At 41.0% G+C, this 13,357-nt stretch overlaps 2 protein-coding genes across 4 annotated transcripts; both read left to right on the top strand.

The window, feature by feature from the left end:
* The first annotated feature begins 3,162 nt into the window (after positions 1-3,162).
* On the top strand, positions 3,163-6,094 carry c1ql3b (complement component 1, q subcomponent-like 3b). Its single transcript, XM_027166119.2, has 2 exons — positions 3,163-4,001; positions 4,325-6,094. Exons 1-2 carry the CDS (start codon positions 3,426-3,428, stop codon positions 4,502-4,504), a joined length of 756 nt encoding a protein of 251 aa, XP_027021920.1. The 5' UTR covers positions 3,163-3,425; the 3' UTR covers positions 4,505-6,094.
* A 2,680-nt stretch (positions 6,095-8,774) lies between these two features.
* pter (phosphotriesterase related) lies at positions 8,775-13,341 on the top strand. 3 transcript variants are annotated; one of them, XM_027166132.2, is made up of 6 exons: positions 8,816-8,891; positions 8,978-9,028; positions 9,361-9,794; positions 9,908-10,173; positions 10,381-10,521; positions 11,371-13,341. In XM_027166132.2, the coding sequence occupies exons 3-6, from the start codon at positions 9,363-9,365 to the stop codon at positions 11,579-11,581; spliced, it is 1,050 nt and encodes a 349-aa protein (XP_027021933.2). In that variant the 5' UTR covers positions 8,816-8,891; positions 8,978-9,028; positions 9,361-9,362; the 3' UTR covers positions 11,582-13,341. The 3 variants fall into 3 exon arrangements, with proteins under 3 accessions (XP_047662284.1, XP_027021933.2, XP_047662285.1); XM_047806328.1 differs by lacking the exon at positions 8,978-9,028 and having other exon boundaries at positions 8,775-8,891; XM_047806329.1 differs by lacking the exons at positions 8,816-8,891; positions 8,978-9,028 and having other exon boundaries at positions 9,224-9,794.
* The last annotated feature ends 16 nt before the right edge of the window (positions 13,342-13,357 follow it).

Here is a 13,357-nt window from a genome sequence, read left to right as displayed (position 1 = left end):
GTTGTATTGCGTTGTTCCGAATGACATCTCTAAATGATCGTAGTGTGTGTGGGTGTGTGAGAGTGTGATTGTGCCCTGAAATAGACTAGTGCACTGTTTAGGGTGTCAGATTTAGATATGAAGACATATACAGTACACATACACTCAGGAGGAAGGAGTTTAGTCTACAGGCATTACTGTACTGTAATGTAATGTTAAGCTGATGTTCAAAAAAACAACAACAGCAAAGCAAGTGATAGGCTGCACTGACAGGCGAAATATACTTCAGCTGATATTCACACACTTTGTTTCAGGAGGGTTATATAAGTGTAGTAAGTCATTCCTCGGCAGGAGAGAACGGTGGCCCAGTAGGAGGACATGCTTTGAGGGGGTGATGGTGTTCTCACACCTACTCTTCCTCCGGCCTCATCTGTGCTCGAGCGCTCGCGTTCTGTCTCGGCACGTGCGCCAGGGCGAGAAACTTCACAACGACTTCAATAGAAACACAGTCATCAGAGAACAGCAGGTGACATGGAGGTGACGATCCACACACCATTGAAGAAGTGAAAGTGCTGAACCCAATCCAGGTTGATCTAGTAACACACACATTTGGAGCATTTTAAACGATAAACAATAATAAGAGACATTTCAGTTTGGTTAACGTCGTACGGGATTGACGGACCAAATAAAACGCTCTCACGCTGCTCTGGAGCTGTACGTCAGCGCTGTCAGCTCATTTCAAAGTGTACAATTCGTTTTCCAAACTACATGGACGTCATGCATATTTCATTCGAAGGCCCTTAAAAACCGACAACAGATCGGCTGCAGATTGACGGCGTCTGAGCGCATTACCATAACGGAAAATTTTTGACGAGTCATTTCTGAGAGGCTTTCTGTCTCACCATGTTTTATTCAAGCTCTACAGACAAGTTATTTCCAAATCAAAAACAACAAACCCTGTTTTGTTTTCTTGCCGTGTGTCTCATGACTCTTCTAAATGAAACATGTAAACTTGTATTTTTGATGTGGGAAAGTGAATGTAATTTAACAAATGAACAATCGATCAATTAATTAACTAGCCATCGACTATCTGGTGCAAATTATGTAAAGGCTGTATGACAATGAAAAGACAGAAGTCGTGTGTGGTCTATGTGTCTGTCAGTCCAAATGAAGGAGGCGTGGCCTCAGTACCTGTCAGTCCCAGTGTAGGAGGCATGGTCTATGTGTCTGTCATTCCAAGTGAAGGAGGTGTGGTCTACGTGTCTGTCAGTCCAAGTGACGGAGGTGTGGTACACGTAGTCTGTCAGTCCAAGTGAAGGAGGTGTGGTCTATGTGTCTGTCAGTCCAACTGAGGGAGGTGTGGTCTATGTGTCTGTCAGTCCAGGAGAAGGAGACATGGCCTATGTTTCTGTCAGTCCCAGTCTAGGAGGCATGGTTTATGTGTCTGTCAGTCCAGGTGAAGGAGGCGTGGCCTCAGTACCTGTCAGTCCCAGTGTATGAGGCATGGTTTATGTGTCTGTCAGTCCAGGTGAAGGAGGCGTGGCCTCAGTACCTGTCATTCCCAGTGTAGAAGGCATGGTCTTTGTGTCTGTCAGTCCCAGTGTAGGAGGCGTGGTCTTTGTGTCTGTCAGTCCCAGTGTAGGAGGCGTGGTCTTTGTGTCTGTCAGTCCCAGTGTAGGAGGCGTGGTCTTTGTGTCTGTCAGTCCCAGTGTAGGAGGCGTGGTCTTTGTGTCTGTCAGTCCTAGTGGTCTTTGTCACTCACAGTGTGAAGAAGGCGTGGCCTTCATTGTCTGTCTGGAGGCCTTGGCTTTGTGTCTGTCAGTCACCCGAAAGCTAGATTTTGCCTTCCCTGTAAGCCGCTCTGGTGTTCAATTTTCTGCAGTTCTGACTGAAAAAGAAAAAACATGTTTCTTCATAATAAAGCCCTTAACTGGTCTGAAGTGAAAAAAGTTGCAGCTTGTTTTCAGAGGCCAGTTTGGTGCACGGCTGTTCATCTGAACATACCATGTGACTCATGATCTGTGCTAAACGTCCAAATGCACTGAGTAAGCGGCTGCGTGTGCCAGCTGGAGAGGACAAGACCAAGATCATTGACTCAGAGGGTGTGTTTGTGAGTGGTCGTGGGTGTTTGTTTAAAAGTGCAAGCATTCTCGCTCCACTTATGCAGTATTCTGCAACATCACTTTCCTCCCAGGTGAATTTGAATCTCAGTTGTACTAATGAGACCACATGTCATTCAAAAATAGTTTACGCTTGCTGTCCCGCTGAGTGTTTACAAGGTCCTTGGTTTTATTCCGTAAAATAATTGGCTAATTATTTTTTTTATTACAGAAAGCCATACGACTTTTAATCTGTTCACAATTCAGTTTAATGGTGTGGAATATCTTCTCTCTATGAACTTTGCCTTTTGGATTGGCTTTTTGGGAAAGGGGTGGAGCTGAGCAGCTTGGCTTTGGCTGATGGTCGGAGTGATTTCTAAATAAATAATAAAAGTAAACAGAAGATGCGAAAGAAACCATGTGGCACAATAGGAATAGGAATAGGTTTGAGATTTATAAATTGCACCCTTATTTCAATTTGAACCAAATTGTTTGCATTTCCTCCAGGATCAATAAACTATCTATCTATCTATCTATCTATCTATCTATCTATCTATCTATCTATCTATCTATCTATCTATCTATCTATCTTCAAGGTTTGTGTTTTTCTATATGTTTGTATTTTAAAACACTTCTAAAAATACAAATCTGTAAGCAAGAAATACTTGCTAATTGAGTCAGCTTTTTTTTAATGAGAATTTATTTATTTGGCTAATTTCCAAGGCATCACCGGTCATTTAAACTTTCATAATCAGTTGACTGCAGTCAAAATAAAATGGACAAAAGAACAACAACAACAAGAATTCCTCAGGACTTTATAATTATATGAGTTGGATGTGTTAATAATGTGTAAAACTGTGTAGATGTATTAACCGAATACTGGATATAAATATAATATTGGTATTATTATTATTTGGACTTATTATATTCTTGACATATTTAAAACATGTTTAACTTTATGATGAAAATTGTAGTTGATCTTCTGTAATGTGTTCTCTAAAGTTTGATTTAAAAAAGCAAAACCTACTCCCCCCCTCCCTCAGTCTTCTCACCGTATCTTCCCTTCTCTCCCACTCCTTTTCTTTATCTCTCACTTCTCCTCCACCTCTCTCACTCAGAGGAGAGGTGATGTGCTTTTCTCTCTCGTTTCTGATCCATCAACGAACTCAACGCGTAATTAAGTCGATTACGCATTTTGAGAGCGCGAGCTGATTCATCCGACTTGAAGCTATCACTCACGTGTGCAGGAGCAAGATAGCGCGCAAAACGCAGCGCGTAGAGCGCCCGACGCTGTCCGGGCTGGGCGCAAGAACGCGCGCAGTCGCGGCCGGCATCCTCGGCGTGGCCATGGTGCTGGTTCTGGTCATCCTGATCCCGGTACTCGTGAATGCGGCTGGAACAGATGTACGCTACGAAACGCTTAGCGCCTGCAGGATGGTCTGTGATCCCTATGGCACCATTAAGCCACCGGCGCGCGCCACCGGGAGCGACCCGCGCTCTCTTCAGCCTCCGACAACATTTCTCCGCGGTCCGAAAGGGGAACCGGGACGCACCGGGCGCATTGGCCCAAGGGGTGAGCCAGGTCCACCAGGACCACCCGGCCCGCCGGGAATAGTCGGAAATCCAGGACCGCCCGGGTTACCTGGACCTCCAGGAGTGATCGGTGTGAGCGGTGGTGTTGTAAACGCGGCCACATACACCACTGTACCCAAAGTCGCTTTTTACGCAGGGCTCAAAAAGCAGCACGAAGGCTACGAGGTCCTCAAGTTCGACGATGTTGTCACCAACCTGGGTAACCACTACGACCCGACAACCGGCAAGTTCACCTGCTCCATCCCGGGAATCTATTTCTTCGTGTATCACGTGCTCATGCGGGGAGGCGACGGCACGAGCATGTGGGCTGATTTGTGCAAAAATAACCAGGTAATAAAAACATCTAGGATTGAAACTATCTTAAACTGACTTATTAAACAAAAATCACCGCAAACACATGATTGATTTCTGAACTAATTTGTATTAAAAATAGCACTCTAAACATTGGCTTTTTTTTGTGACTAATATACTGGGAATACTGGAAATAAAGTTACAGAAATCATGACACTAACTATAAAACTGTACAAAATGGTGAAATTTTCCATTTCAAGTTATACTACTGAAACATGAACATAGTTACACAACTCTTCAGTAACATATAAACTAAGGCTCATGTTGAAATGTATGTCCAACGTGATATGTACTGATTTAAGGTGAGGGCGAGCGCCATCGCTCAGGATGCGGATCAGAACTATGACTACGCCAGCAACAGCGTGGTGTTACACTTGGAGCCCGGAGACGAGATCTACATCAAGCTGGACGGCGGCAAAGCACATGGAGGGAACAACAACAAATACAGCACTTTCTCTGGGTTCATGATTTACGCCGATTAACACGTGACAAGACTTGATGCTTACATGAATGTTAATCTACAAGGGTTTTTTTCCCACTCAGAGAGATTTAAATGAAAGGCTGCAAATAAATGCAGATACATCATGCAATTACAGTACAGTGTTCACTTGTGATTATAAGTTGTCATCTTTAAAGCTGGACACGATGGTATGGTACTATAGCTTAACGTGTGAAATCCTTTAAAAGGCTCATTTTGTGGTGAAAAGGGTCAGTTGGACGTAGCGACTTTAAACGTGTAATGACTTCATCAAGAGATAGATTTTAGACAAATCACTGTGAGTTATGCAGAAAAAAGTGTTAAGGAATCATGTTGTGTTTTATTTGTTGGTCAGTTTTAGAGCTTCAACATGCAATCGATCGCAGGTTGTTGAGCTCCACTTCAAATCACTTCTGGTGAGACCAAATACTTAAAAATGTTTCTGCCGGTTACGAGTTGAACCAACAATGATTTGCTTTACCTCATTCGATCTCTGTATTGCTTTCTTATTGAATAACATAAACTTTGTGCAATCTACACTAAAATAAATGTAACATCTCTACTGCTGATCTTCCAAAGTGTTATTGTTAAGGGTCAGAAAAAGGACAGATCGTCATCTTCCTAATGCTTTTTAAGAATTCAGGTTCATAAATTCAAATCTTGATGATACCTTGACAAGGAGCCAAAAAAAAAAAGGTCCTTGAGCCTGCGCTCTGGGTACAGAGTGAACGTTGTATCCCTGTCAATCACAACGACACTAGCCAATCATGTGCATCTATGAGATCGGGTATGCGGAAGAGGGCAGATTGCACGTTCCTCTAAGTGTGTTATGCTGCACTGTGATACAGCATGTGCATGTGGATGGCTTCACGTGTCTCAGAGGAAGCACGTGTTAGCATTCACCCTACACAGTTGGTGGCCATCATATGTCGTTGTCTGGACAACAAAAGACATCACTGTAATGAACATCCTCCAGAATTTCCAGTGCAAACTCCAAAAAAGATCCCTGTACAATCCTTGGACATTTAATAAAACTAAAACACTATCACTGACCTGTAAATGGACAAAGGACTGTGAGAACAAGTTAACAAGAATTTTTTTTATAGCATTTATTTCCTTTCTTGTAATTTATTCAAAGTGTTTATTCGGAGTTTCACATATAGTGGATATAAATCATCAAATCATTGTGTTTCCATCTGAGAACCAAAACGACACCTCATATATGAAACGATACTGACTAATGATTATTAACTGATGTTTAAGCAGCAGTGATTCAGGGTTAAAGGATTCTGCAAAATAAGTGCTACTTCCCTGCAGTTAATACGTGTTGTTATTGCGATTAAAAGCATTATTGTGTTTTTAATTAAGATTGGAAGGAAAAAAATACAAAAAAAAAACCCCACAATGACAGTCCAGACGTGATGTCCCATTGAAGCAGAATGATTAGCAGAAGGTTTTTGTCTGAAATCAGGTGCTGTGTTATTCATTTTCATGTCTGGGGTATTGAACGACTTCTCCGAACCCTCCTTTAATTATCCTCCGGATGAATCAAATCCAGCCGTTTTCCCAGATGAAAATACAAAACAACAGCCTTGAAATCTACATCGATTGAATTGGATGATGATTGACTAGCCACAAGGTGTGGCCAAATTACACTCACACAAAATCATTTTGTAGTTAAAGCTGCAGAAATTTATCGTTTGTTTTGTTTGCTTTTTTTTTTTTTTAAATCACTCCGATGGCGTCAAACGGTATTATTGGAAGCATCCCACACTGTAATTTCTCCTTACTGAAGCACCGCTCATCTGCTGCATGATCACGTGACTCTATCAGATGATCAGACTTAAATGTTAGATCTATTTAAAGGTTAGCCACTGCTTGGGGTTGTCTATCAGTATCTTGTCCACCTGCTTCTGGCTGATGCCCCTGGATAGCATTTTGGGGACGATGTTCTTCAGGATGTGGGAGTATCCGTGGCCGCCATATTTGGTCAGTCGGTTCTTGGTGTGGATGTCATGAGCGATGACGATCCTGTCCTCATAGCCTTCTTTAATCAGAAACGCCAGACTAATCAGAGAAAAATGAATAAATACAGGAACATAAACAAAATGATGTTTAAGAATAAACAGATTCACATTACAGGAGTGAAACTAAAATGAATATTCATGATGTAAACAAAACATTTTTGCTTATACATGTACAGTAATTTAAATGTGTTTCTAGATGTGTAACAACGTATTTCCTCCTTTCTTTAAAAATTTGACTCACAAGGCTTAAGTAGTTTAAATTTATCGTCATATAGATAGTGATTTTAAATTTCCTCCTCATATACAGCCATTTTTTTTTCAATTCAATTCACATCGTCTCAAAGCAGCTTTACAGAAAGTATAGAAAGAGCAGAGAAAACAACAACAACAAAAAAAAATATAAAAAATAATTTCATTCATTCATCTTCTACCGCTTATCCGAACTTCTCGGGTCACGGGAAGCCTGTGCCTATCTCAGGCGTCATCGGGCATCAAGGCAGGATACACCCTGGACGGAGTGCCAACCCATCACAGGGCACACACACTCTCTCATTCACTCACACACTCACACACTACGGACAATTTTCCAGAGATGCAAATCAACCTACCATGCATGTCTTTGGACAGGGGGAGGAAACCGGAGTACCCGGTGGAAACCCCCGAGGCACGGGGAGAAAATGCAAACTCCACACACACAAGACGGAGGCTGGAATCGAACCCCCAACCCTGGAGGTCTGAGGCGAACGTGCTAACCACTAAGCCACCGTGTCCCCCTAATAAATAATTTAAAATACTATTTATCTTTAACATCTATTCCTAATGAGCAAACCGGAGGTGACGGTTGCAAGGAAAAACTCCTTGAGATGGTATGAGGAAGAAACCTTGAGAGGAACCAGACTCAGAAGTGAACCTCATCCTCATTTGGGTGGACAGTAAATTATCTAAATGTAAACAATGTCCTTTCTACACCACAGTTCACCACAGACCCCAACACTAATTCCTTCCTGTCAAAGTCTTCAAATGATTGCTGATAAAGACCAGATCATAAAGCTGACTGATGCAACAGTGGTTCAAATAAGGCATGACAGTCTCCGGGCAGCTCCATCCAGAACAATCCCATGAGTCAGTGGCTGACGATGCAGATCAATACAGCTGTGGTGCCTCAATTACATACATTCATTCATATACCGTATATAAAACACAGCGATGTGGAAATACTACATGAGTGATGTAAGTGGAGTGTTTTTCTGTCCTTACGTTTGTAACGTTCAGCAGCCCTAAAACTTGGAGTAAGAAATGTTGTAAACACCTATAATAAGTGTTTATTTTCGGACTATTTTAGTCCAGCGGGTCGCCGCCGCTGTGGAGTAGCACAGGACCTGGGTGACTCGTCCATAGTCATTAACGGAGAGAAGTAGCGCCGGTTACAATGTTCTTCCGCAAGACGCATGCATTTCTGTTTATTAACTGTTATTATATATCTGTGTGTCTCTGTTGGTACAAAAGGAGGCACATGGAGTTAATGGTCAGGAAAAGCAGCTGAGTAAAGAAGGTTTTGTGTTTGTTACAGGGGGCTGTCTGTGTGAACTCTCACAATTAAGCTGGTGTACTGAAAAACGAAAAAAAAATCTGCATTTTGGAGTTAGTTGAAACAATGTTAAAATGATAAAGTTATTTTATAGACATATTTTTTGTTTTTGTGTTAAAAGAGGGAGGGTTGTGGCAGTGTGGCTCATTGAGCTCTAAAGCTCAGACCCTAGAATCGTCCCTGTATTTAATCATTTATTTATTAATCTATCCATAATTTGTCAATCCATTAATTTTTGCTTCTAAAATGAATACGTTGTTTGGTTGTGGAACATTCTGTGATAGCGCTTTCACCAGCAGAGGTCGTCATCGAGCTCTGATTTGAAAAGCTTCGAGTCATGAACCTTTTCCCGATACAATTGGGTTGAAAGCTTCACTGCTTCAAGAAAGCTTCACTTCGCCATCACTACTTATTTGTAATTCACAGACTTCAGACCTTCCAGTCAGATTGTTTCGTGTCGACAGAATGCTGTATTACACCTATATTACCAGTAGAGGGCAGCAACTCCGGAGAAATAGGTGCTGAGAGAGACAGAAGTGTTCACCAAAAGGGGGCGCTATTGTCTCGCGATATTTGAAGTCACGCGAGTTCTTGTTATTACGGCTGTAATACAAATGGATCTGTACTTTTTATGCACTACACAGTGTTTAAATTGCTGGCTTTTACACCCTTCCTAGTGCCCTATATGTGTAATCAAGTGACATTTGGATAACAGCCACATTATGGTAACCGTTTGACCTGGCATCTGAAGTCTGCAGAGGAAGTTTCTCATTAAGGTTTGAGAAATCTAACACATAAATGTTTACATGTTGCTCCTGTCTTCGTCACTTTAATGTTATTATGTCGGTTTTATTTACTACAGTTACTAATTTAAGGGATGGATGATGTCTAAGAAATTGCATTTAATTTAAAGGTAAATAACAGTGTGTTTATTAGTCTATATATAGTGTAATATTCTATTCTGTATTCTATTCTTCTCTACTCTATTATTCTATACTCTACTCTTGTATATTCACTATATACACGAATTTAGTACAAAGGTCATAGTGGCCTTAATAGGTGACAGTTTATAAGAAAAGGATGAGTTTTGCATTAATGATTTACAGAACAAATCTCAGCCACCTTGGCGTTATTCTTTTGCTCATAAACCTCAACGCAGTAACATTCTCAATTCTGTTGTGTCTGAAGGTAGAGAATTCTGTCCAAGCCTTCTGTTGAAATACTAATAATTTCTGATTTCTGAAGTCATGTCTCCTCTGAGCGGGAAGGTCCAGACAGTCCTGGGTCTGATTGATCCGGAACAACTGGGTCGCACTATGACCCATGAGCACCTGACTATGAGCTTCGAGTGCTCCTACGTCCCCCCGGCTCCTGGACACCAGGACAATTCCTTGGCTCCGATCCAGCTGAAGAACATGCACTGGCTCCAGCAGAATCCGTACAGCCACCAGGAAAACCTACTGCTGTGTCAGGAGATTGAAACAGTGCGAGATGAACTGGTTTGCTTCAAGAAGGCTGGAGGAGGCACCATTGTGGAGAACACGACGACGGGTATAAGTAGAGATCTGCCCGCTTTACGCCAGCTGGCCAAGGACACAGGGGTCAACATCGTGGCAGGGGCCGGCTACTACGTGGATGTCACTCATTCTGATGAGACGAGAAAGATGACAGTAGAGAAGGTGTGTAAATGTTAACTCTATATATAATTTCTATAATATTGCTATAATCTTTCTATAACTCTCCTGAATTTGGGATTATTACACATTGCTGTTATTCCTTTATCCCACAAAAGCTCACTGATGTGATGGTGAACGAGGTGTCACACGGCGCCGACGGCACAGATATCCGCTGTGGCGTGATCGGAGAGATCGGCACAGGATGGCCGATCACAGAGAGCGAAAAGAAAGTACTGCGTGCCACTGCACATGCTCAGGCTAAGCTGGGCTGTCCGGTTATCATCCACCCGGGTCGGAACCCTGCCGCCCCCGGCGAGATAGTCCGAATCCTTCAGGAGGCTGGAGGAGACATCTCGAAAACCGTAATGTCTCATCTGGACAGGTGAGCAACCCTTTTGTGATTAAATCTGTCGTAACAGTACAGATACAGAGACTACTTCTGGGATGGCATAAACTCTCACAGCACTAATTAACGTTCCTATGAATACATAAAGGTTTATTGTTGGTTATTTATTTGCATTTGCTTAAAATTTTTGTTCCATATATTAAAGTTCACCTGATTCACCTTTCATCTCGACATTTACCCCAGAACCATATTTGACCACGGTGAGTTGCTGGACTTTGCAAAATTAGGAAGCTATCTTGAGTACGACCTCTTCGGGACAGAACTGCTGGACTACCCCTTTAATTTGGACATCGACATGCCCTGTGACAGCCAGAGGGTTCAAACGTAAGTACAGAAAAACACTCCACTTACTTCACTCATGTAGTATTTCCACATCGCTGTGTTTTATATACGGTATATGAATGAATGTATGTAATTGAGGCACCACAGCTGTATTGATCTGCATCGTCAGCCACTGACTCATGGGATTGTTCTGGATGGAGCTGCCCGGAGACTGTCATGCCTTATTTGAACCACTGTTGCATCAGTCAGCTTTATGATCTGGTCTTTATCAGCAATCATTTGAAGACTTTGACAGGAAGGAATTAGTGTTGGGGTCTGTGGTGAACTGTGGTGTAGAAAGGACATTGTTTACATTTAGATAATTTACTGTCCACCCAAATGAGGATGAGGTTGACTTCTGAGTCTGGTTCCTCTCAAGGTTTCTTCCTCATACCATCTCAAGGAGTTTTTCCTTGCAACCGTCACCTCCGGTTTGCTCATTAGGAATAGATGTTAAAGATAAATAGTATTTTAAATTATTTATTATATTTTTGTTGTTGTTGTTTGTTTGTTTTTTCTCTGCTCTTTCTATACTTTCTGTAAAGCTGCTTTGAGACGATGTGAATTGAATTGAAAAAAAAAATGGCTGTATATGAGGAGGAAATTTAAAATCACTATCTATATGACGATAAATTTAAACTACTTAAGCCTTGTGAGTCGATTTTTAACGAAAGGAGGAAATACGTTGTTACACATCTAGAAACACATTTAAAGAATTGTACATGTATAAACAAAAATGTTTTGTTTACATCATGAATATTCATTTTAGTTTCACTACTGTAATGTGAATCTGTTTATTCTTAAACATCATTTTGTTTATGTTCCTGTATTTATTCATTTTACTCTGACTAGTCTGGCGTTTCTGATTAAAGAAGGCTATGAGGACAGGATCGTCATCGCTCATGACATCCACACCAAGAACCGACTGACCAAATATGGCGGCCACGGATACTCCCACATCCTGAAGAACATCGTCCCCAAAATGCTATCCAGGGGCATCAGCCAGAAGCAGGTGGACAAGATACTGATAGACAACCCCAAGCAGTGGCTAACCTTTAAATAGATCTAACATTTAAGTCTGATCATCTGATAGAGTCACGTGATCATGCAGCAGACGAGCGGTGCTTCAGTAAGGAGAAATTACAGTGTGGGATGCTTCCAATAATACCGTTTGACGCCATCAGAGTGATTTAAAAAAAAAAAAAAAAGCAAACAAAACAAACGATAAATTTCTGCAGCTTTAACTACAAAATGATTTTGTGTGAGTGTAATTTGGCCACACCTTGTGGCTAGTCAATCATCATCCAATTCAATCGATGTAGATTTCAAGGCTGTTGTTTTGTATTTTCATCTGGGAAAACGGCTGGATTTGATTCATCCGGAGGATAATTAAAGGAGGGTTCGGAGAAGTCGTTCAATACCCCAGACATGAAAATGAATAACACAGCACCTGATTTCAGACAAAAACCTTCTGCTAATCATTCTGCTTCAATGGGACATCACGTCTGGACTGTCATTGTGGGGTTTTTTTTTTGTATTTTTTTCCTTCCAATCTTAATTAAAAACACAATAATGCTTTTAATCGCAATAACAACACGTATTAACTGCAGGGAAGTAGCACTTATTTTGCAGAATCCTTTAACCCTGAATCACTGCTGCTTAAACATCAGTTAATAATCATTAGTCAGTATCGTTTCATATATGAGGTGTCGTTTTGGTTCTCAGATGGAAACACAATGATTTGATGATTTATATCCACTATATGTGAAACTCCGAATAAACACTTTGAATAAATTACAAGAAAGGAAATAAATGCTATAAAAAAATTCTTGTTAACTTGTTCTCACAGTCCTTTGTCCATTTACAGGTCAGTGATAGTGTTTTAGTTTTATTAAATGTCCAAGGATTGTACAGGGATCTTTTTTGGAGTTTGCACTGGAAATTCTGGAGGATGTTCATTACAGTGATGTCTTTTGTTGTCCACCCAACATTTAGCTAACATAAGACGGCCACCAACTGTGTAGGGTGAATGCTAACACGTGCTTCCTCTGAGACACGTGAAGCCATCCACATGCACATGCTGTATCACAGCGCAGCATAACACACTTAGAGGAACGTGCAATCCGCCCTCTTCCGCATACCCGATCTCATAGATGCACATGATTGGCTAGTGTCGTTGTGATTGACAGGTATAGAATTCCCTGATTCCACTGGTCACGTGATTTTGTCAAAACATTGTGTGTGAATTTCTTTAGGTCATGTTGCATGATCCCACTAATAACTGTTTATTGTTTTCCTATAACCTCACACCCTCCTTATTTATCAGACAGACAGATAGATAGATAGATAGATAGATAGATAGATAGATAGATAGATAGATAGATAGATAGATAGATACTTATTCATCTGATATTTATAGAGCTGCATACTTTTCCGAAGTTTATCACTGCTGTCTGTCTGTCTGTCTGTCTGTCTGTCTGTCTGTCTATCTATCTATCTATCTATCTATCTATCTATCTATCTATCTATCTATCTATCCTGATTTACCAAGCATGTATTTCCAGCTGCATAATAACTTTATTATTTTACCTTCTTGATTTGACATTTTATGTATAATGTTGAGTTACATTTTTCAGAAATGGCTCTGGATGGAATTTGCTCCTGTTTTTGTTAAAGTAAATTTTATCAAACCCATTCCTGCTCTCTGAGACGCCCCAAGTGCTTGTTCATAATCATCTAAAACTTGAAGGTGTTATCATTAAAATTCAACAGATCCTCAAACTGAAAGCCCTAAAAAATAAAGTCCTTATTTTTTTTAGCCTACATTAACATGCTGTGG

The sequence above is a fragment of the Tachysurus fulvidraco genome, chromosome 22, assembly GCF_022655615.1.
Source record: "Tachysurus fulvidraco isolate hzauxx_2018 chromosome 22, HZAU_PFXX_2.0, whole genome shotgun sequence".
NCBI lineage: Eukaryota > Metazoa > Chordata > Actinopteri > Siluriformes > Bagridae > Tachysurus > Tachysurus fulvidraco.
This window is presented reverse-complemented; position numbering and strand designations above follow the sequence as displayed.